Source organism: Phascolarctos cinereus, unplaced genomic scaffold, assembly GCF_003287225.1.
Source record: "Phascolarctos cinereus isolate Bilbo 61053 unplaced genomic scaffold, phaCin_HiC Scaffold_9;HRSCAF=440, whole genome shotgun sequence".
In the NCBI taxonomy this organism is placed as follows: Eukaryota; Metazoa; Chordata; class Mammalia; order Diprotodontia; family Phascolarctidae; genus Phascolarctos; species Phascolarctos cinereus.
Genome location: NW_027556402.1, coordinates 18,826,066 through 18,849,803, shown reverse-complemented (window position 1 = coordinate 18,849,803; position 23,738 = coordinate 18,826,066). Strand labels below are relative to the sequence as shown.

The 23,738-nt window shown below is 40.2% G+C and overlaps 1 protein-coding gene and 1 long non-coding RNA gene across 2 annotated transcripts in view; both read right to left on the bottom strand.

Annotated features, from left to right (window-relative positions):
• The window catches only part of PARM1 (prostate androgen-regulated mucin-like protein 1), a 129,512-nt gene extending 110,307 nt beyond the window's left edge, over positions 1-19,205 (bottom strand). The window contains exon 1 of the mRNA XM_020988470.2: positions 19,121-19,205. Within this exon, the coding sequence (XP_020844129.1) occupies positions 19,121-19,163 (43 nt within the window). The 5' untranslated portion in view covers positions 19,164-19,205. The remainder of the gene's footprint in view (positions 1-19,120) is intronic.
• Positions 845-5,129, bottom strand: LOC144455260 (uncharacterized). Its single transcript, XR_013483978.1, has 2 exons — positions 4,847-5,129; positions 845-2,298 (listed from the first exon to the last, which is right to left on the bottom strand). It is a non-coding gene; the product is annotated as an uncharacterized LOC144455260 (long non-coding RNA).
• Positions 19,206-23,738: the final 4,533 nt, after the last annotated feature.

The window sequence follows — 23,738 nt, the reverse complement described above, 5'->3', positions numbered from 1 at the left end:
GAGACACTGAGACCACCAAATTAGCTTTAGACTCCAGGTCATACATGATCATTATTATAACAAATTGTGCCCAATAAATTATAATACCACCTAATCCAACTTTGGTAATGCATTTTTTAGTACCCTAGAACTCTACTGTCAACTGATTATATTGCGGTCTAGAGTTGATGCTGTGAGTGTTCAAGCATACTCTCTCCCTTCTTCCATCTTGGAACACCAGCTCTCTTTAATGCTCAGGTCTAGGGCCATCTTGAAGATTCTTTGATTCTTTACTGCTCTTGTGACTGTGTATATATTGTGTGTGTATTTGTCTAAACCATTCTCATAATCTACTTTAGTGATGATTGACAGCCTAGAAGCATCATGGGACAGTGGAAAAGGGCATGATTTTGGAATCAGAAGATGTGGGTCACTATACGATCCTGGGCAAGTTGGTTTTTTCATCTACAAATTAAAGGAGCTAGATTAGATGGCCCCCAAAGTTGTTTTTCATTATCAATCTAGGATCCTATGATTAAGTTCTTAATTTTTGTTGCTCATATATAAATAAGTAGTCTTCAATATAGGTAGTTCAGAAGTAGAAAAAAAATCAATCCTATTGGTTCCCCTTTGTCCTAGATTTGGTTGATTGGCTTGGTCCAAGAGAGACAGCCTTTTTCACTTTAGGGACAAGAGAAGAGTTGTGGAATATGGTCTTACTGGCTATATTTGTTATTGGTAGCAAGGAAAAGATGGGAGGAGAGGCATGAGAAAACTCACATGAATCAACAGATGCAGAATGAAATGAGAAGACAGTATACAGAATGACTACAGCAATTTAAATGAAAAGAATAAACAAAACAAGAATAATGAAAAGCTGTTTAATAAAAATGACAATGTTTATCTCCAAAAGATAGATGAAAAAAAATGTACTTCCCTCTCTTCACTGGAGAAGTGGAAGACTCTGACTGTGGAATATCATACACATTGTCAGACCCAGTTATGGGCTAGGTTTGTTAAACCGCTTTTTTTCTTTATAATTTCCTTCCTAAGGGTTACAAGTAATAACTCTCTGGGCAGGGGAGAAGAGGGGGATATATTGGGAAAAGATGATTTTAAAAATAATATATTAATTATTTAAATTTTTTTCTAGGGCTTACAAGTGATGGCTCTTTGGGAAAGGGAGAGAAGAATATATTGGGAAAAGATTAATGACAAATATATATTGATGTTTCTTTTAAAGATTCAGGCTCGCAATTTTTTTTCTCCTGTTGACCTGTTTCTTCTTTCGCAACTGTGATTAATATGGAAAGATTTTTACATGATAGCACATGTATAAATTATATAAAACTGCATACCATTTTCAGAAGAGGGAAGGAAGAGAGGGAGAAAAATCTGGAACTCAGAATCTTGTAAAAATGAATGATAAAAAATTTCCTTACATGTGACTGGGAAACAAATAAAATACTATTAAAAATTAATTAAATAAAAAAATTTTTTAAATTGAGGCTCTCTAACTTTCCCAGATGGGAAGTTCAGGGGCACACTGTGATAGGCATGTGAGCTTTGATCTGTTCAGTTTTGGATCTGAGCCAGATGGTCTCTCCTTAGGGAATCCAGTGGCTCCCAGTGGCCCCTGGTACCCACCCCTCCTCCATCGGCTCCCAGAGGCTCCCCATCTGATCTCTGAACTTAGTTCAGACATCAGATTGGCATTGTGCCTTGCCGCTCAAAGGGCCCAAGCTCAAGAGATGACAGTGTTAGCCTTTCAGACAACTGGGGATTACAAGTACGTGCCACCACACCTGGCAATAAACATTTTAAAACTTTGAAGATGAAAGCTGGGGGGAGGGCCTCCTCTCTCCCACACAAACATCTTATTTTAGCTCATTTCTTGGTTCAGAATGATTCCTTGTGCCCTCCCAGGTTCAAAGGTACACCAGAGCCTGCCCTTTTGGAACCATCTTTGCCCCTCCTTTTTCGGGTGCTAAAAGAGATTGCTTGAGAAAAAGGGATGGAAAGGAGCCAGGGCCTGCTGTTTTGAGACTGTAATTACTTTTTATGTGGAAAGTTTGTTAGCAAGAACCCATGTTTATTGGGCTGGTAAATGCTGTGTTCTGACAACAAATTTCAAAGGTTAAACTGTGATTTACAAACATTAAAATGAGAAAAACTCCCAACTCCAAACTGTCTGTGATGACGAAGAGATAAAAGGTCATTCTCAGACATCGTAGTTTAGTAGATTGAAGGTTGGACCTGGAATCAGGAAGACCTTCCTCATTTATTATGTAATCTTGGTCCAGGCCTCCGTTTCCTCATCTGTGAAAATAAAGGAATGAACTTTAAGGTCTCCGCTCTAGGTTTCTCAGTGGACTAACCTTCACTTCACTTAAGTCTATGTAGTGAAACACAATAAAGTAGGCTGAGACCGTATCCCCATTTTTCACCAACGTGGTGTTTGTAGCCCCCTGCAATGCCCCTCTTCCCAGCATTTGGTTAGTGTTCAGAGCTCGATTTTTTCAAATAATACAAATATGAGAAAGATGGTATAGAGATGGACAGGGGAATATTAATAATAATAATAATAATAATAATAATAATACAATAGCTAAAATTTATATAGTGCTTTAATGTTAGCCAAGTTCTTTGCAAAAAAAAATTTCATTTTATACTAATGAAAGAGTAGTACACAATTCTATATTAGTCTATTCAATAAACATTTATTGAGCACCTACTATGTGTCAGACACTATGTCAGGCACTAGGGAGAGAAAGAGAAAAAGCGAGCATTCCTTAAAGGGCTGATGTTTTACAGGGAGGAAATAACATGCAAATAGATAAGTAAGTACAAAGTATACACAAAGTAAATTTAATATTGTGGAGGGGGAGTGTGGCAGAGAAGAAAGAGTACCCACACCTGGGCCAGGAAAGATATCTTGTAAGAGGCGGCTTTGGAGCTGAGCCTTAATGGCAGTTAAGATTCTAAGAGACTGATTGTGTAGGGGGTGGGGGGATGGGTGGGATATTCTAGGCAAGGGGACAATGAATGCTGAAGCATAGAGTCAGGAGATGGAATGTCAGGTGTGGGGAGCAGTAAGTAGGTCAGTTTGACTGGAATGTTGAGTGTATGAGGGCAGGTAATGTGAAATTGGTCCATCAGGATAGGTTGGAGCTAAATTGTGAAAGACTTGATGTCAAGCCAAGGGGGTTGCATGGATTTATGAGACAAGAGGGAGCCATGGAAGCTTCTTGAGCAGGGGAGCGACAAGTTCAGACATTACTGTCTTAGTGTCAGAAGAAATAGGTAAAAATCCTGACTGACATTTAACTAGCTGCTGGACATCGGGTATATTACTCAACCTCCATCAACTTTGGTTCCTTCAACTTTAAAAGGATAGTAATAATTCTTGCACTACCTACCTCACAGGGTGTGTGTATATGTGCATGTGTGTGCATGCGTCCTTGTGTGTATGGGTGTGTCAGTGCTTTGTAAGCCCTAAAGTAGTATATTTATTATTGTGTTATTATGAAGTAGGCTACATTGGTTTTTGGTGTCCCATATCCCTCCATTCAGTGATCTTTGGATACTTTTATGAAACTGGTCCCTTCATGGTGAGTCCATTGAGAGGACTCAGCAGTCAAGACAGCACTCCATATTCCTGACCTCCTGTTTTAATCAGATCTTCCTGGTAATGGACACAACTGTCTTGGGGCTCTGCTCTGGATTCAACGATAATAATACAAGGCAAATGAAAATGAAAGTCCCTGCCAATGTGTTCATTAGGTAATGTGTTTATGCCTTCCTTCCTTCCTTCCTTCCTTCCTTCCTTCCTTCCTTCCTTCCTTCCTTCCTTCCTTCCTTCCTTCTTCTGTCTTTCCCTTCCTTCTTTCCTTCCTTTTTCCTCCCTCTCTCTTTCCCTTCCTTCTTTCCTCCCTTCCTTCCTCCCTCTCTCTTTCCCTTCCTTTCTTCTTTCCTTTATTCCTTTCTTCCTTCCTTTAGTCCTTCCTTCCTTTCTCCCTCTTTTCTTCTTTCCTTCCTTCCTTCCTTCCTTCCTTCCTTCCTTCCTTCCTTCCTTCTTCCTTCCTTCTGTCTTTCCCTTCCTTCTTTCCTTCCTTTTTCCTCCCTCTCTCTTTCCCTTCTTTCTTTCCTCCCTTCCTTCCTCCCTCTCTCTTTCCCTTCCTTTCTTCCTTCCTTTAGTCCTTCCTTCCTTCCTTCCTTCCTTCCTTCCTTCCTTCCTTCCTTCCTTCCTTCCCTCCACAACATTATGCCTTAACTCCATGTGCAGGTGGGTACATACACATTTGGGAGGGAGGGGTGGGTGATGGTGCTTTTTTCACAGACTGTTCTTTAACATTTAAGAGAGCCCTCCTACATCCCTTTCAGTGTACTGCAAGAGCAAATTCTATTTCCAGGCCACAAACCATTCCTGTTTGTCCAGAGAGGCCACTCTACTTGCTTAACTGGCCTTGTTCTCGTCTGCCCCTCCCCTTTGAGCATACTGATGAGTAATCATACCCAAGTACCATTAATGCATATTGTCATGGTTGGAAAAATACCTGTCTATATAGTGCTTTCAGCCAAGCTTCATTTTAGAGGAACTTGGTATAGTCAAAAAATCTGTAGAAAATCCTCAGGTAACGCAATCATGCAAGTCCAGGAGAAAAGCCCCTCAAAGTGCTTTAAATACGCATAAGATAACTTACAACTGCTCAGAGGACTTCAATAATCTATGGAGCATTTTTGATCTGTAAAATGCTTTATTACTACACACCAATCAGTGTCTACACAGAAATCTCATCAGCACTAATGGTGGTGACCTACTAGGCGGCCCCATTTCATTTATGTGGTTTGAATATATCTTACTTACTTAGGCGGCTAGGTGTCATGATGGGTAGAATGCTACATCTGGAGTCAGAAAGACCTGAGTTTCAATTCTGCTCCAGACACTTAGTAGCTATGTGACTTTGGGCAAGTCACTCCACCTCCATTTGCCTCAGTTTCCTTATCTGTAAAAATAGGAATAATAGTAGCACCTACCTCCAGGGTTGTTATGAGGATAAAATGAAATAATATTTACAAAGTGCTATGTAAATGCTAGCTATTATTATTATTATTGCAGGGGTGGTTAGAAATATATATATATATATATATATATATATATATATGCACATACATACATATATACACACACATATACATATAATATCTTTTTGTTCCAAATTCTTTGGATCAAAATAGCCACCTATCAGTTAATATAACCAAAGTTAATTGTGGAGAAACAGTTAATAACACTATTTTTTAAAGTACTATTTTATTCCTGTACAAAATATAGACATCCCTTCAAAGTTATATTCGATTTTAAGTGAAAAAGTAGTATACTCTGTTTTTCCAAGCAAGTATTGCCCTGATATAGTTTCATTTAGAATGACAACCTCTTTCTAAGGTCTGTTTCATTGAGAAAAATGAAGTACAGCATTTATATGTATACATATACACATACATACATATCTCTACAATATAGACATATAGGTATATATATGTATGTACATATATGTATATGTATATTGTGTGTTATGTATGTATAATGCTATAGAGTTATATTGTTATAGCTACATTGTCGCATAGTTACAATGCCTATTATTTCCACCTTTCTTATCCAATGATAAATCATTCACTAGGCAATGGAAAGAGAATTTGGTGTCCCAATGCAGGCAGAGGAGAATGGATTCCTCTCACACAGCAGAACTTTCTCCTCTTCAGCTTGTCCTGACAAGAGGCTGTGCACCGTTGGCCTCACACAAGCCACCAAGCTAGCCAGCTCTTTTCCCATTGTGGTTCCCTAGAGGGAGGACATTAGCTATGTCCTTGATAATACTTCCCTTTGCAGTCCAACCTATGGCACTTCCAGATGTTCTGTACTCATTCCAACCTGAAGATATGCCAGATGGCTGTCAAATAATCAGTGAGACACACATTTCTGATTGCAAAGGATCAATCCATTTCCTTTTCTCTGATGTTAACAGCAGTGGTTTGTCCAAGTTGTACATAACCAGTTCCAGGTAATTTGATAACAAGATTTTTTCATGGTCAGTGCTGTCTCAAGGATGCTGGCTAATTATACATTTTTCAGCCCATGTTCTTGTTGGCAGCCGTTCAATAATTAAACATGCCTCCCTTAAATGAGGTGGAGGTTAACATGAGTATGTTTTGAATGACAGAAGCCTGGGAAGAAGCCAGTGACTTTGACATTGGCCATATTCACTGGTGTCAGCCCACATCCAAGAATGAAAACCAAGTTCTCCACTACCAGATATAATGCTACACGCGGTCAGAAATTCATGACTGTATAGTCTTCAGGAGCAGGAAACGGTGCAGTACTTTATGATTACCCATGAGACAGACAAAAGCCTTCACACATTCTCATTAAATTCTTTAGCTTACCTTCCAGCCAAATGAAAGTGTGAACGGAGGCAGACCACCCAGTTCCCACACACCTGTTCTGGCAAAGCCTAATAATAGCACCTGACTGAATGATGATCACGAAGTCCAATGAGAAATGGAAAAACGTGACTTCTTCCACCTCAAAACTACAAAAAACTTAGCTAAAAGCCCATAGGAAAATTTGTTTTAAAAAAGGAATCCTAGCCAGCAAAAGAAGTACCAGCAAAGACATAGATGAAGAAAGTGAGACACTCCCCCTCACAAAAAAAGGGAAATGACTTCCCCATGATCCCAAAGGTAGAAAGTAGAGAGACCATGATTTGAATCTCACTCCAAATTCATCACCCCTTTCCCCTACACCATAATGATAGTTCAACTTCCCCTGCTTATGGGTTGCAAACAAATCTGCTATCACTCTCTGCCACAGTCAAAGGCTTAAAACTCATTTGATGGAGGAGATATCATTTATAAGTTAGTAGGTCCTTTGGGTATGTTCTCTTTTGTATGGGAAAATAGCTTACTGACAGGAATTGTGTGAATCTCGTGGCTGAAAAGACTGATGTGTGACCTGGAGCAGCATGCAGAAATAAATCAATTAAACAGAAGGACCATTGCAACCTGTCAAGCACAAAGATCTTAGAATTTGATATTTGGCCAACAGCAGTAGTGAGACCGTACATAGTACAATGTAGCCCTTACATAGGGAACTTTAATTAATAATCAGTCAATAAGCATTTATTAAACACCCTCTATTATGCCAGGCACTGTGTTAGGTATACAAAACCCCAAACCAGACAGTTCCAGTCCTCAAGGAGCTTAGCACCCATACAAGGAAGTATTTCTGAAAAGTGTATAAAATAAAGACAAAGCATGGGGTCTGCAGAGGTAGTCACTAACATGCTCGTTACTCTTGTTTCCTCCCATTTCTGCTCTTACTAAAGAATGCAACACCCAGTACACGGCCAGAATCTTATGATGAGATAATTCAAGCAGGGGCCATCCAGGAGCATTCCCTAGAATTCTTCTGCGGCTATTCATTGGGTTTTCCAAAGGAAACCCCATCTATTTTTAAGGCAATGGATAGAGTTAATAGCGAAGCATTGGGGATGCAGTGGTAGGTGACCAATGCTATTAGAAAGGCAGCTATATTTTGTGAAGGCACAGAGCCTGAGATAATGGCATTATTCCATATTCAGTACTTTGAGCATTTCCATAATGACGTGTAAGAAATGTCTAATGCCTTTTAAGCAGCGGGTAGTCTGAGTGGCATTTCTTGAGGTTTACAATGATGGAAGAAAAAGAAAACCCCCCAGCTTTTCCTGGTGAGCTTGACTCCCCTCCTTTCCCATTATACTTTTACATAGTATTTTGCTGGTGATGATGATGTCCTTTAAGCATACTTTCTTCAACGTTCTGGAGGGGGTCTATTAGGCTATTAGAGTGATTTATACTTCTGAACTTGTTCACGGTTCCTTATAAGTCCTTTGGGTTTTACGAATTTTTGTGGTGAGTGAAATAAAGGCTGTCCCATACCTGATACCCATCTTACACTCTGTGTTAGGGATCCTGTTACCCACATTAGGGGAAAAGCATAATCAGTCATACCTAGGCTTTATTTTGGAGGTTGCCCTTGAGTTTCAGGGCTGTAATCAAGAGCTAAATAGAAAATGACCTTCTAAGAGTCAAGACCCATGACTGAATCTGTCTACTTTGTACTAATAGTATTAGTGAGGGTAAGGGAATGGGAGACTGGGCCCCTTTCCATAGAAATGCTGTTTTCTGCCAATAGATGATAAGCTCCTTAAAGGCAAGGATTATTTCATTTTTGTCTATGTATCCCCAGGGACTAGGAAACAGTGAGTTTGTTATTGAATTAAATTTCATCTATGTTGGTACTTTCTCCAATGACACAGATTGAAACACCATTATATCTTAGCAGACTACCCACCATCATGAACACCATCATTGCCACCACTATCAGCACCATTACCACCACCACCACCACCATTGTTATCACCATTATTACCATTACTATTGCTGTTGCTTCTACTGTTACAACTAATAACTCCCATTTATATAATAAGTTATGGAAAATCTCAGCATCCTAGTAAGCTCTCTAAGACTATAAGTTGTAGAATAGATGTTGGCCAGCATTAATAGAGTTTTTTTTCCCCACACTGGGTATTCCCTATTTCAATGAAATTATAGGTCCAAGCCAAAATTACTACAAATGTCTTGCGTTTATATGGTGCTTTCACACATTATTTCATGCATTATCTAGTCTGATCGATTTTATTCAACATTTATTAAGCGACTGCTATATTTCAGGCCCTACGCTTGTAGCTGGGGATATATGATAAAAGAAGACTTAGTCCTTGCCCACACAGGGGATTGACAACCCAGGAGGAGAGATAAAAGAGGGCTGCAGAAATCCACAAAATTACAAAAGAAAGGGGACAGCTAGGTGGCACAGTGGATAGGACACTGGCCCTGGGGTCAGAAGGACCTGAGTTCAAATCTAGCCTCAGACACATAACACTCACTAGCTGTGTGACTCTGGGCAAGTCACTTAACCCCAATTGCTTCACCAAAACAAACAAACAAACAAACAAAATTACAAAAGAAAGGTCCAGAGTGGTATGACAGATTCAGGAAGGGAAAGGTAATTTCCAGTTGGAGGCTCAGAGAAGGATGCACAAAGGAGGTGGCAGATGAGGATGCCCTTGGAAAAAGGCAAGGATTTCAAAGTGGGGCAAGGGGAACTACTCCAGATGTGGAGGAAGCACATGTGTAGTATCATAACACTACCAGGAATTGGTTGAAATAGGCATTATCTTCCTCTTCTTCCAAATAAAGAGACTGAGGCTTGGCCTATTGTCTAGATGCACTGAAACAAGTAAATGAAGACCTAAAAACAGGTCTTTTGTGCTTTCTCCAACAGCCAATGTTTTGGCTTCAATGATCTCATTGTGGGAATCAGAAGGATTCAGACCCACTCCTTTAATGAAAACGCAAATTCGATGCTGACTCTCCACTTGAGATCACAGTTGGAGCTGGAAGGACCTTAGGGATCATCTAGTCCAAGCCTCTCATTTTACAGATAGGAAAACTGAGGCTCAGAGAGGTTAATGACTTGATTAAGGTCACACAGGTAATAAACAGCAGGACTGGAATTCTAACTCTGATTCTGTCACTCCCAAACCAGCCTTCTTTCCATTGTATTTTTATTGCCCCCTTTTAATATAATAAAACACCTCCAGGTGTTTGATTTAGCACCTTAACTGAGAGGCAGGGCGCTCCCAAATTGTCTAATCATGAGTTTTACCTTAGGCATGTATTTCATGGCAATGGAAGCTCATTGGGTGTAGGGACTGCTTCATTTTTTTTTTTTTTGTACCTGTAAACCCAACTCCTTCCTAGCCCAGTGCCTGGACAGTAAATATTTAAGGAATACTTCTCTGATACTCTTTCGCATGGTTAAAGGTTTCAGGTTGCTGAACAGCTGCAACTCTGAAGTGGTGACAGCTGATTCTTCAACTACCTGATGTAAATCATTCTTATTTAACATTGATGAAGAATTTTGAAATCTCAGCATTAAAATGAAGGTAATAGAATCAAAACCATTCCTCAACACTTTTATTTTCTTTTACCAAATGGCAGTGAAGTCTACAAGGTTTCTGCTTGGTGTAAATTCTTAGTGTTAGACAGAGTTAATACCTTTTAATCAATGATTTTCTTTTTTTAAAAAATGAGGTGTCAAAAGGTGCTGGTTGTTTTCAATTTTTTTTTTATTTTCAGACGTTCTATTCTCATGTTTATTTGTTTTTACTTGCCATTTAAATTTTTTTTTAAAAATTGTGTGCCCAATTCATTAATTTTTTTCTCTCTCTTCTGTTCATGAAAGTGTTTAGAGATACACATTTTCTCCCAAGGACTATGTGGTAGGATCAATGCTCTAACTCCTTCCCCCAAGCATGTTAGGTTACTTTTGCCTTAAAAATGTATCGAAGCCATCCTCCAGTCTTAGCAGGCTCAGTGGTCTGCTAACATGCCATGATGAGCCATTATGTAAAATGCCCATGATGAACTCCAGGGTTTCTCTCGTGTCTGGTAGACCATAATGGGGAACTCAGGCAAGGATGCTTCATTTAGCTGCATCAACTGTATCAAATCAATGCCTATCCTTGCTGAATAGCTTTCACCTGCTATGACATAATAAATCTCATTTTTTTTCTAGAATCTAACCCAAACTACCAGGAGACTGTTGTTAGTGAGCTTTGACAAACTGTTGATAAAGCTTTGAATTGGTCTGACCATTCTGGCGAATAATTTGGAATTATTTGAGGAAAAAGTCAATAACTTTTGACCTTGTGATCCAACCGACTGTTCATTTTCCCATAGACAGAAAGTCCCATAAACACTCTTTGTAGGAAAAAAAGAAAAGTAGACAAAGACAGTGCTCATGGTGGAGGGAGGAGACAATGGCTAAACAAATCGAGTTATATTAATGTAATGGAATTATATTGGGCTTGAAGAATGGATGTTGAGGAAAGAAAGGACTGTCATGAGCAAATAGAGGCTTCCTGTTTTAGAGGAAAGAGCGACAAATTTAGAGTAAAGCTCTGCATTCAAATCCCACCTTGGCTATTTAATACTTGTATGACTTTAACTTCTCTAGGCTTTGGTTGCTTTATTTGTGTGTGTGTGTGTGTGTGTGTGTGTGTGTGTGTGTAGTCTGTGAACCAGATGGCCCTTAAGACCCTTTCACTCTAAATCTATGGTTTAAGGACTTAAGAGAATGTATTGAATACAAAAGTATAAATGAAAACAATACTTGAAGACCTTAATTCAAATGACACACACTGTCTAATCTTGATCTCGAAGAAGTGATGATATGCTATGTTACGTAGACATGGCCAGTGTGTTGCTTTATTTTTTTCTGAAGAATGCTTTTTTTTTTTTTTGTTACAAGGAAGATGTTCTGTGTTGGGGCCAGATTAGTAGGAAGTGTTAGATATGGGAAAAAAAGAACATCAATAAGATTTTTTTTAAAGTGCATGGAAGGAGGGGGAAAAGTATAGGAGGAGACATAGATGGAAGTAATTTTTTTAATACTTTTATACCGTTAATATTTTTACTGAGTGGGATGATTCTTGCTGCTGTTCAGCTATTTTTCAATTGTGTCTGACTCTTCATGACCGCATTTGAGGTTTTCTTGGAAAAGATATTGGAGTGGTTTGCCATTTCCTTCTCCAGTTCATTTTACAGATGAGGAAACTGAGGCAAACAGGGTTAAGTGACTTGCCTAGAGTCACACAGTTTATACATGTCTGAAGCTGGATTGAACTCAGGGAGATGAGTCTTCCTGACTGCAGGCCCAGCATTCTATCCACTGCACCACCTAACTGCCCCCAGTGGGATGGCACACCCCTGTAATCCTTGCTACTAGGGAGCCTACAGCTGGTGCATCAGTTGAGTTTAGGAGTTCTGAGAGGCAGTGGGCTAAGGTATCAGGTGTCACCAGTAAATCTAGCACCAACAGAGTGGTAAGAGCCTGGGTTCAGGGAGCCATCAGCCTATCTAAGAGGATCAAACTGCCCAGGTTGGAAATGGAGCAGGTCAAAGCTCCTCTGCTAACCAGTGGTGGCTTGTGAGTGGCCACTGTCCTTCTAGGCTGGGTGAGAGAGGGAAACCCAGCATTGGTGATGATGATGATAAATGTTTCTTTAAACATAAAGACATTTAGAGAGGTCCACAGTTTCTTATGGGAGCTTCTTTCTTGTTCTTTGTGTATTGAAATGTTTGTGTTTATTAATGATGAAGTTCACACTGAAAATTTTTTAAAAATATATACTTTCTCCCTTCTGTAGACAGTTGGTAGATATAGGTGCAGATTTATATGGTGCGAGGTAGAGGGCCACCATCCTTCCGTTCACCCATTCTCACAATATCCGAATTGGCCTTGGCTTCCTTCTCCATAATGCTCCATAGTTAATCAGTTAACCAGATTTTGTCAATTCTGCCCCCACATCTCCAGCCCATACGCCCATGTCTCCACTCGTGAGACCATCATCTTAGTTCAGATCCTCATCACCTTTCACCTGGACTATTGGAATAGCCTCTTAACTGCTTTCCCTGACTCTCTCTCCTCTCTCACTCTAAACCATCTTCCTCCATAGAAAATGATTGAGGAAACTTGTGGTAGGAATGTAAAGAATTCCTAACTTCTTAGGACAGTTGAGATAGAAATGAGAGTGGCAGTATTATTACCTTTGTCTCTGTCCAAGAGGAGAATTGAGTAACATATATATTATGTATATATATATATATATATATATATATATATATATATATATATACACACATATATATTATGTATATATATATATATATATACACACATACATATACATACATACACATATATAATAGTAATAAATTGGGTTAAAACCACACCACACTCTATTATTAAGAAGGGTGTTTTTTTTTTAAATTTTGAGACATCAAGGTTGACTTCACACACAGCTGTAAGACTTTTAAAACTCTTCAAATAAATTCAGCAATTTAACAATTTGATTATCAAGCATCTATTACATACCAAATGTTCTGCTTTGGTTCTTTTGGTGTAAAAACCACACAAGTTTTGTTTCTTTTTTTAAAGTGAAAAGCAAATGCAAAGACCCGTTTGCGATGTTGTTGAAAATAGATGTCTATTTTCAGTGTGTATAAAAATGTCAGCGTGAAGAAATGAAGGGGAAATGCTCTAGATATATAGTTAGGATTGGTTCCCAGTAAGAAAAGCCTCATTCTACCCCTTCCCTTTTTTCCTAGGATTTAAATATTCAGTCTCAATTTTTGTTGTTGTTTGTTTGTTTTTTTATTTTAACAGTTGGCTTCCTGAAAATTTCTTAAAACAGAAAAAGAAGGGACAGGGAGGGGGTGGCAAGACTGCAGGGACAAGAAAAAATAATGCTGACAAAATAATTCCCATTTCAGTTCTTTGCAACCCCCTCCAAATCCTTCTCTCCAGTGTAAGCATAAACAATTTATGATTCAGTACTTTTCTGATAGAAATAATCACCCAGGATACTTTTGGTCCTAATGGGCACTCCTTTTGGTTGAAAACAATCTTAAGGGATAATTGGATTAATTTAAACTTTTTTCTCCAGGTGCAATAGACTTAAATTCCAGACAAATAGCACTCATAACCACTGCCAAAGTACAAATTCAGAAGTAAAAAAAAACTGTTATTTTCAATGATTCTACTAGACTCTTAACTATGCCTGCACAAATGAGGTAAGAATAATAATAAAAAATATGTTTTTTTTATTATATATATATATATATCACCTTAAGATTTAGAACACACACACACACACACACACACACACACACAATCACCTTAAGATTTACAGCACCCTTTCCTTACAACAATGAAGAAGGTATTGCAAGTTTTATTATTTACATTTAAGAGATGAGGGAACTGAAGCTTTGAAAGTTTTAGTGACTTGATCAGGTCCCCCAGCTAGTAAATGCTGAATCAGAGATTGTAACCCAGGACTCTGGCAGCAAACCATTATTTTTTTCTTACTATACCACATTGCCTCTCAAAAACAAAAGCTAGATCCCAGCACTGGTGTTTCAGAACAGAATGGGGAACAGGACCAGTCCTGATAAGTCACTGCATAGAGAGACAGGCAGGGGTGTGCCGAGCCAGCTTTTCCAAGTTATGACCCATTGTTAAACTTTCATTGCAGAGCATTTACATCTTGGATATCAGCAAAAGATACAGATCAAGGCTTGGTTTGTTAATTATTTTTTAATTGTCTAGTCTTAAAGTAATGGAGAAAATGTTAATAGTTCAGATTAAACATAAAAGTATGTCAAATGTACTTTTTTTTTTCCCGGAGAGCCATTTGTTAAAATATTTGCCAGCACACCCTTACAGGTCCCACCTGGACACTCCTTAGAGCCCTGTGGACACAATAGCACACAAAGTGAACTCAGCTCCTGAAGGGCTGTGCAGGAGGCCTGATACCAGCATGATCCTCATCATTTTGGAGGGGCTTGTCAGGGTTAAACCAGGGGTTGGAACCAACTCCCATTTAAGAATTGTGCTAGGAGAAGGAAAAGAGACCAGTTGAGGAGAATTTTAAGAATCACTGGGACTTTTATCAACACACACACACACACACACACACAGAGGAAATTATATGAACGAAACTATAAGCTACTCTTTACAAAAATAAAGACAAATAATTGGAAAGGTGTGAATTGTGCATGATTGGGCTGTGCTAAAAAAAAAGTCTAAATTAATTTACAGATTCAATACCATACCAACTAAACTAACAAAGGGTTACTTTCTAGAACTAGACAAAATTAGAAACTTCATCTGGAGGAACAAAAGGTCAAGAAGTTTATGGATATAATGGGGAAAAATGTAAGGAGGAAGACAGATCTCAAACTGTACCAGAAAATAAGAATCATGACAATAATCTGAAGCATCTGGGTGGTACCACGGGTAGAGTGCTGGACTTTAAACCCGGAATACCTGAGTTTGAATCCTGCTATGTGATCCTAGGCAAGTCCCTTAATTTTTCTTTTCTCAGTTTCCTCATTGGTAAAATGAGGAAAATAGCAGCATTAACTCACAACATAATTGTGAGTATCAAATGAGATACAACACATAAAGACTTTGCAAACCTTTAAGTGCTATATATAGGCTAATGCTATTATTATTTATTACTAGTTAAAAATAGAAAATTTGATTAATGGAACAGATTAGGTTAACAAAGTCCAGAAGGAAATGAACAGATTAGCACAATATTCAAGGAAATAAATGGCTAGAGTTGAGATTCAATATTCAATAGAAACTGCTGGGAAAGTTGAAAAACAGTCTGAGAAAAATTAGACTTAGATCAACAATTCATACTATACATAATAAGCCCCCAAATAGATATATGACCTAGATATAAAAGTCCATCTTGTTTTTAAAAGGAGGAAAATGGAAAGAGATACCTTTCTCATTTACTGATAGAGGGACAGTTCTTGACATAACATGATCACAGGAGGCAAAATCGACAATTTTTATTGCATAAAACTGAAAAGTTTTTGTACAAACAAAATCAGTGCAGTTATAATTGGAAGGGAAAGAATTAATATGAAAATTTTTGCAGGAAATTTCTCTGATAAAAAATATGTAAGAAAAAGAGCCATGTTCCAGGAGATAAATGGTCAAAAATATGGACAGGTAACTTTCAAGGGAAAAAATTCAAGTTATCAGTTACTATATGAAAAAAGAAAAGGACTCCAAATAATGAATAATTAAGGAAATACCAAGTAAACCAACTCTGGTGTCCTGCCTCACATCAATCAGATGGAAAAGTTAACAAAAGAAGAAAATTACCGTTGTCAGAGGGGTTGTAGTAGGCCAGTTACACCAATGTTCCTTTAGTGGAACTTCAAATTGATCCAGCCATTCTGGAAAGCAATTTGGAGTTATGCCCCATCCAATGACTAAATTGTGGATCCCTCTGACCCCTTGATTCAGAGATCAAAGTCAGAGGGAAGGATTCCTATGCACAAAAATGGTTATGGAAGCACATTTCATTGAAGCAAAGAACTGGAAAGATAGTGGGTATCCATCAATTGGGAAATGAGGAAATTGCTGCATAGGAATGTAATGGAATACTATTTAACCATAACAAATGAAGAAAAGGGACAATTCAGAGGAAGCTGGGAGTCAGAGAGGATGCAGTCAGCAGAGGCAGTGGAATTATTTGTACAAGAACCAAAATAATGAAAATGAAAAGAACTTTGAAAGACTTAAAAATTCAGTAATGCAACAACCAATTATGATTCCAGAATACTGCTGATAAAATGTCTCCCATCTCTAAACGGACAGGTAACGGGCTATAGGGACAAAATAAGAAACAGTTTCACATAATATAGATATGACACAAATGTGTTTTTCTTGACTGTATTTAATAGTTATGAAGAAAGGTTTTTTATGGGGAGGGGAGTGGTGACTTGAGCAGAGTCTGGGGGGGGTAGTGATTATGATAAAAAAAAAGAAAAGAAAAGACCATTAAATATTTTTAAATGCACAGAAGAGAGCAGAAGGCAGTTCTGACAGGGAAACAGACAAAAAGGGCAATTTTTGGTACCATAATGCTAAATATACATATGCAGTACAATCATATGTAATTGATTTTCTTATATTCTCTTTTTCATGATTTGGGATTCTTTTTAGGGCTTTTGGATAAAGAAATGTTTATTTTGTTAATTATGTTCTAGTTGCTAATAAAAGAATTAGAGAATCATATGGCTCATTATTTTTGCTGTTACATTTCCTTAGAATGGAACCTCTCCCATATTCAGAAAAACCTATGCCTGGTTCCTTCTGTTCTGTTGCAAATACCTAGTCAAAATAGAGTGCCCACATATATCAATTAACCAGAGATATAGAGATACAACTAATGGGGAAAAAAATCAGCAATTTTCCTGAATGCAGAAGATGTGGGCTTTGTGGTCTAAAGTCACCCTTAGTGAACTAGGAGTTAAGAAACCACTATTTCTGCCCCAAATCTTCTCTTTGGGCGAGTTGGTTCCCTTTCTGGGCCTCAGTTTTTTCCTCAGTAAAATGAGAAGGTTGGACTGATGTTTTCTAACATCTCTTTTTCTTCTAACAATCTCTGGAAACCTCCCATTTTAAAAATGGGCCTGAAATTCTACTTTCCAATTTAATAAGAGGCAGTGAATCGAGCACTAGGCGGAGTCAGGAAGACCAGTTCCAATCAGACCTCAGACTCTTATTAGATTATTATTGTTATTAGATTATTAGAGTCGGGGCAGTCCCTGAGGGCCTCTGGGTGGCACAGTGGATAGAGCACTGGCCCTGAAGTCAGGAGGATCTGAGTTCAAATCCGGCCTCAGATCAAACACTTGACACTAGCTGTATGGCCCTGGGCAAATCATTGCCTTTCAGAAAAAAAGAAAAACAAAGATGTGTGTCCCTGAACAGTTATTTTAACCGCTGCCTGCCTCAGCTTCCTCATCAGCAAAATAGGGATAATAATAGCACCTACCTCCCAGGATTGTTGTCAGGATGAAATGAGATATTTGCAAACCCTAAAGCCCTGTCTATACGTGCTAGCTATTAATAATAGATGAAAAAAGTTGGTCTAAGAATGACAGAAATTTAAGTATTATCTGGGTTTGTCACAAATTGACCATTTTAAGCATAGATCATAGAGGTGGAAGGGCCCTAAGAGGTCATTTACTCCAATCACCTTCCTTCCTCTACAGAGAGGAAGCAGGCAGGGAGAGGTTAATTAATTAGCCACAAATCACACAGGGAGTTAAGTGGCTGGGTAGGAATTCGAAAGTTCCCTTTGACTCCTGATTCAGCGCTGTCCTCTGGAATCCTCCGGCCCCTAACTTTTTGGTTGTTTTTGGTTTGGGTTTTTTCAAGCTATATTTGAAGGTAGGAGACCAGCTTCCTTTGCGCTCTCTCTCTCTCTCTCTCTCTCTCTCTCTCTCTCTCTCTCTCTCTCTCTCTCTCTCTCACACACACACACACACATACACACACACACACACACACACACACACACACACACACACACACATTCTCAGCGCCACCCCGCTCCCTGCCCCGCCCCGATCTTGGGAGATCTAGAGAGAGAGCTCTTCTCCTTAGACAGCAGAGGCAGGTAGGGATGGCGCGCGTGGTCCCCAGTCTGCGGGGGAAGGCAGGGGGTGGGTGGGAGGATGAGGTGGGATGCAGTGGCGCTGGGAGGAGCGGAAGACTGCCTGACTTAGTTCTCTGTCCTGCTTGCATGGAGCCTGTAAGTGGAAGAACCTCTCACCCTTTCAGATAGGCAGCCTCAGTCCTCGCTTCCTTCTCTCCTGCAGATCTCAAGTAGCTGCTCCTCGGCCCCGCTCTCGGTAGCCCCTTGGGCCGCGGGCGCTGCTTCGTCACAGCATCCCCGAATGGTCAAGGAGGGAGCCGGCAGCCTCGGGGAGGGGCAGAGCCTGGCACCCCATCGCCCTCGCAGGCGGTCCCAACCCCTCCTTTTCAGGAGGAAACTTTTCGCACCCAGCCCGTCCCAGGCAGCTGAGGCTCCTCATCTTTGCCCCCTTCACTCCCTGGTGTGACAGCCCATCCCCATCTCTACCGCCAGCGCTGCTGGCCCCGGGGAGCCCATGCAGTCTCTGGGCAGCCCTCAAACCTGGGCTCTGGGAATGGAAGTCGCGCCGCTGAGCGCCCACCTGTTCTTCCTTCCCTGGGCCAGAGTCTGTCCCTAAGAATCCATCGTGTCAATATCGCAGTCAGAAAAAATAAAAAATAAAAAACAAACAAAAAAATATCACAGTCAGACGCTCTCTACCTCAAACATCCAAACGCCGGTACAGACCTAAGTTCAAGTCCAACCCCGCCCCCCAACCCGTCTCCTCCCCAGTCCAAGCACATAGACGCACACACGCCTCAAACATCCAGACGCAAGTACAGACCCAAGTTCAAGTCCAACCCCCCTCTCCCCCTTCCAGGTCCACCCCTCTGTGCACACGCACACCAAGATCCTAGACTCGCAAGGGAAAATAGAGGCTAATTCGTCTGCACCGGCGGAGTTCATTTCACTGCCCCGGAAACCCTAACCCGGGTCTTTCCCCAAAGGGAGAACTTAAGCTAAAGTACCTGTCGCGAAGACGAGCAGGGTGAAGAGAGTGTGGCACACCATGGTACCCCTGAGGCTCTGGCCTGGGCTCGGCTCGGAGCTCCAGCTCCTCCGCCTGCGTGGAGAGAGACCCCCAGCTGCGAGAGGCTGGCCGCGGGAGGCAGGTTCCTTCGCTGGTCCCAAGCGATCTCCTCCGCGTCCCCGGGGCGCTCCGCGCACAGCCCAGAAGGTTCGGGGCTCGGGTCCCGGCAGCGGGTGCACTCAGTGCTCTGCCCTCCGGTGCCCGGCGAGTCTCTGCTCGCATCCCAGCCCAGCACTGCCGCCGCTGCCGCCGCCGCTGCCGCTCTGCTGCAGTGAAACCCCTCCCACTCGCCAGTCCCTCCTGCTGGCCTGGACTGTGATGACAAAGTCAACCCGATCCTCTCTCTCCTCTCCTGGCCCTGCACTCCCGTCCCCTCCCCTCCCGCAGCCGCCTGGGTCCTGGGAGCTCCGGCCCAGGGCGGCCCCTGCTGGACAGTGAGATTGCAAGTCCGTGGCTGGGCTAGGGACTTCTGTCGGTTCCTGCTCTCGCACTGTGCCTTCACATGGTGGGCTTGTCTCATGTGGATGAGACACAGTCGGTATAAATGTTGCATTCCTTTCTGTAGAATCCCTCTCTTGTACACTTTCCTCTTCAGAGTGTCCTAGACCTTTCCATTCACCTAAGTCCCAGGACATCTGCTTGTCTGCCTTTCATTTCACTTTTTTTTTTTCTGGCTCATGTAATGTCAGATGTAGTGTCTTGGGCGCACAGTGCATAGTATCGAACTCAGCTGATCACCTGCTGTACACCAATCCGCCAAGATCGTTGCAGTACTCTATTTATGTCTAATAAATGTTCAAACAAACAGCCAGATGCACTACCAGTCATTACTGTTGCAATGTTTGTTTAGTGAACTGAATGCATTAAAGGCCCTTCCTGAAGGAGGGAGCGAATCACTGTCCAGGGGAAAATGCAATTGCGTTGTGTCAGAGGCTTCTTTCCAATGCAGTCTCCCACCCAGGAGTACGTGGAGAGTTTGGGGAAAGAGAATCTTGAGTCCCATATGTGGGGAAGCTGGTGACGAAAACAGAAGACATCTTGGCAGGTTGAAGATGTTTCTGGAAATAGGATTGTGCTAGAACCTGGCACATTTCCTCTGCTTTTTATTCATTTTAATCCATGTTTTGAGGAGGGGCCCAGGCTGGCCATCTTTCGTTCCCCCGCTGGCTTTGACTTACTGGACTTGGCCACTGTTTTCCAGCGGCTTCAGTACTTGTGATCTCTTCACTCTTGGAATCTCCCTCTACCATGCTGGCTCCATTCTCCTATGGGTGAGGTGGGATGTGGGGAGCTTCATTTTGTGAGTGCCCTAGGCTAGTTGTTCTTCATTCCCCTCCCTGCTTTGTTTCTGGCTTTTCAACTTGGATGCCATGCCCCCTGTGGTGGTACCTACCCCCCAACCCCTTTAAGCTCCCTTTTGTGTGCTTTCTCCCATTAGTGCTAGGCTCTTGAAGGACAGTGGCTGTATTCCCCCCCAAGCCCCCGTATTTGTATCTCCAATATGCAGCACAATGCCTGGCCCTTAGTAAGTACAAATTCTCATAGTCTTGCCTTTAATGTCACCTTCATTTCCCCCCCCAAAAAAAATCCCACTCCTCCCCTATTCAGAGCCATCCTTTATAAAATAAAAGGAAAAAAAACCAAGCAAATCAATAAAACCACTGAGCTCATCACTCAGGTCCATCGACATAAGCCGTGTAGTCCACATCCATAGCCTCTTCTGTAAAGAAAATGGAAAAGTGCAGTCTCATATTTCTTCTTTGGATCAGACTTGGTCATTAACATTATGTAGCATTGGCTTTGATTTTTGTTGCCTTTTTCTGTTTATATCTTTTTTGGTTCTGCTGACTTCACCTCGTATCCATTCCTAAGTCTTCCTGTGTCTCCTTGCCTTCTTCACATTCATCATGTCTTACATCATTTTTATGTACCAGGTTTGTTTAGCCATTCACCCATCAAAGGACACCTACTTTGTTTCCAGTTGCTTCTGTAAAAAGTATTTCTATAATTATTGCAGGACATCTGGGACCTTTCTATCTTGGATCTTCCATGGTCATGTGCAAAGGACTCCTGGACCTTGTCATCTGCCACTGCATCTTAAGGACCACATGGCCTTTCCATCTGCCCTGAATCTGAACTCTGCTCTATGCGTTGTTTCCCCTAATAAGAATGAGAACTCCCTTAGCTCATGGGCTGTCTCATTTTTTCTATTTGTATTCCCAGAGCCTAGCACTTAATATACACTTTTCCATTCCATTGGGTATATTATGGCTTTACTGTGAAATCTCTAGGTTACAGTTTATGAGCACTTTCTTAACATAATTCCAAATTGCTTTCCAGAATGATTGCACCAATCCAGAGCTCTATACAATGCATCAATTAGTGTTCCTGTCTCTCTATAGCCCCTCTAATATTTAATACTCTCATTTTTTTTCCTGAGTAATCTTTGATGATTTGCTAGGTGTGAGCTGAATCCTCAAAGTCATTTTGATTTTCATTTATTATTAGTGACTTGGAGCCATCTTTTATATGGTTATTAGCAGTTCACATAGCTTTTGAAAACTTTCATATTCTTTGTTCTCTTATCTGATAGGGAATGGTTTTTGATGTTATAAGTTTGTATCAGTTTCTTATGTATTTTAGTTAGCTGACTTTTATCAGAGATGTTTGAATGAAGATCAAATCTATTACTTCTGTGCTTACCTTAGATACATTGATTTTGTTCTTGCAAAACTTAAAAAATTTTATGTTTAACAGAGCTTCAGGGGTTAGCCCCTAGGAACTATATGCACCATCACTTTCACTTTTCAGTCACCCCTCATGCCTGCTGCTTGACTCATTCTCATATTTAATCCCATCATTCTGAGTTGTAGAATAATTCAGGGGTATGTTTAGATATTTGCTTATTAGTTAATACAATTTCAACATGTTTTACAGCTTAAGCTCAGAGACCCACTTTAGGTCATCAAATGTTAAGTAACCTGGAGAAAACTTCTTTTCTGTAAGTAGTTATGCATATTTCTATATATTAAAATCCTGACTCTCAGGATTAAATAAATACAAATTAATAAATTAAATTAATAGCTTAATAATTGAACATGCAATTGATTAACAGCTCAATAAGTACCAAACAAAAACAATTGAGAGAAAGATGTCATTACAAACTGTATTACTATAACGGCAGATGTGTTCTCTTCACTTTTGGAAAAAGTCCAACAATGTTTTGTTCATTTGGCTTGCCAAAGAAAATCTGATTGCAAGAATTCTCTTCAACCTCTTCAAAAGATAAAGATTACACTAGTTTTGTAAAGAAAGAATATCCTTACATTTTCTCTGCCCTCTCCAACTTCTCTCCAGTCAGGACAAGAAGAAAAAAATCTCTCCCGCTTCTCTCTAGGCATCACTCTTAGACATCATATCTCTAGACTTGGTCTTTACAAAGTTCTCTTTATAATATCTCTTTATCAAAGAACAGTTGACAGTTTTTCCAAGAAAATTTTTCTTAACCTTTTTTTCTTTGCCGTTTGCATTGATTCTTTCTTCTTCAGTCAAACTGCCGAATCCTCCACAGTCTATTCCACCAGTCAATAAACATTTTTATGCACCTATGTGCAAGACAATGTGCTCAGCCCTGTGGATTCAAAAAGAGGCAAAAGATGGCCCCCACCCCCTCAAGGAGCTTATAGTTTAATGGAGGAGACAATGTGCAAACAAACATATGCAAAGCAGGCTATGTACAGGCTATATAGGAAATAATCAAGAGAAGGAAACCACTAGATTTAAGAGGGGTGGGGAAAGCTTTTGGTAAAAGATGGGATTCTAATGACTTCCACAGGGGAGATTCGAAAAAGAAGTTATAGGGTAGGTAGGTGGCCCAGTGGATAGGGCACTGGCCCTGGAGTCAGAAGGACCTGAGTTCAGATTTGACCTTAGACACATAACACTCACTAGCTGTGTGACCCTGGGCAAGTCACTCAACCCCAATTGCCCTCACAAAAAAAAAAAGTTACACATATAATCAAAACTATCTGTTTTTTAGTCCTTGTTTGGTTAAGAATTCCCCTCTAGTTCACTATGTGTGATATTTGATTTGTTTTCTTTCAGTTTTTTTTTAAGTAGTATGAACTTATGGTGTGTATGGTGTAAATTGTGGGTCTAAACCCAGTTTCTGTCAAACGTTGCCATTTTTCTCAGTAATTTTAGTCCATTTGTAAGTTCATCTCTAAGTGATCTGTAATCTTGAATTTATTGAACACTAGGTTAAATTAATTGATTATAAGTCATCATTACCTAGTCTGTTTTACTGATCTGCTTTTGTGGAGTTGGTGTTTTGTAAACCAGTACCAAAGAGTTTTGTTGACTATTGATTTACATAATTGGAGATTTGGAAGTGGTAGTCTCCCCTCTAGACTGCTTATTCATTCATGAATTTTGTTGTTTTATCTAGCTCTAGTGAGCATTCTTTTGGCATTTTAATTGGCATAACATTAAATCTGAAAGTTAATTTGGGTATATTTTTTATACTGTTTCAGCCTAGTCATTAGCATTGAACATAC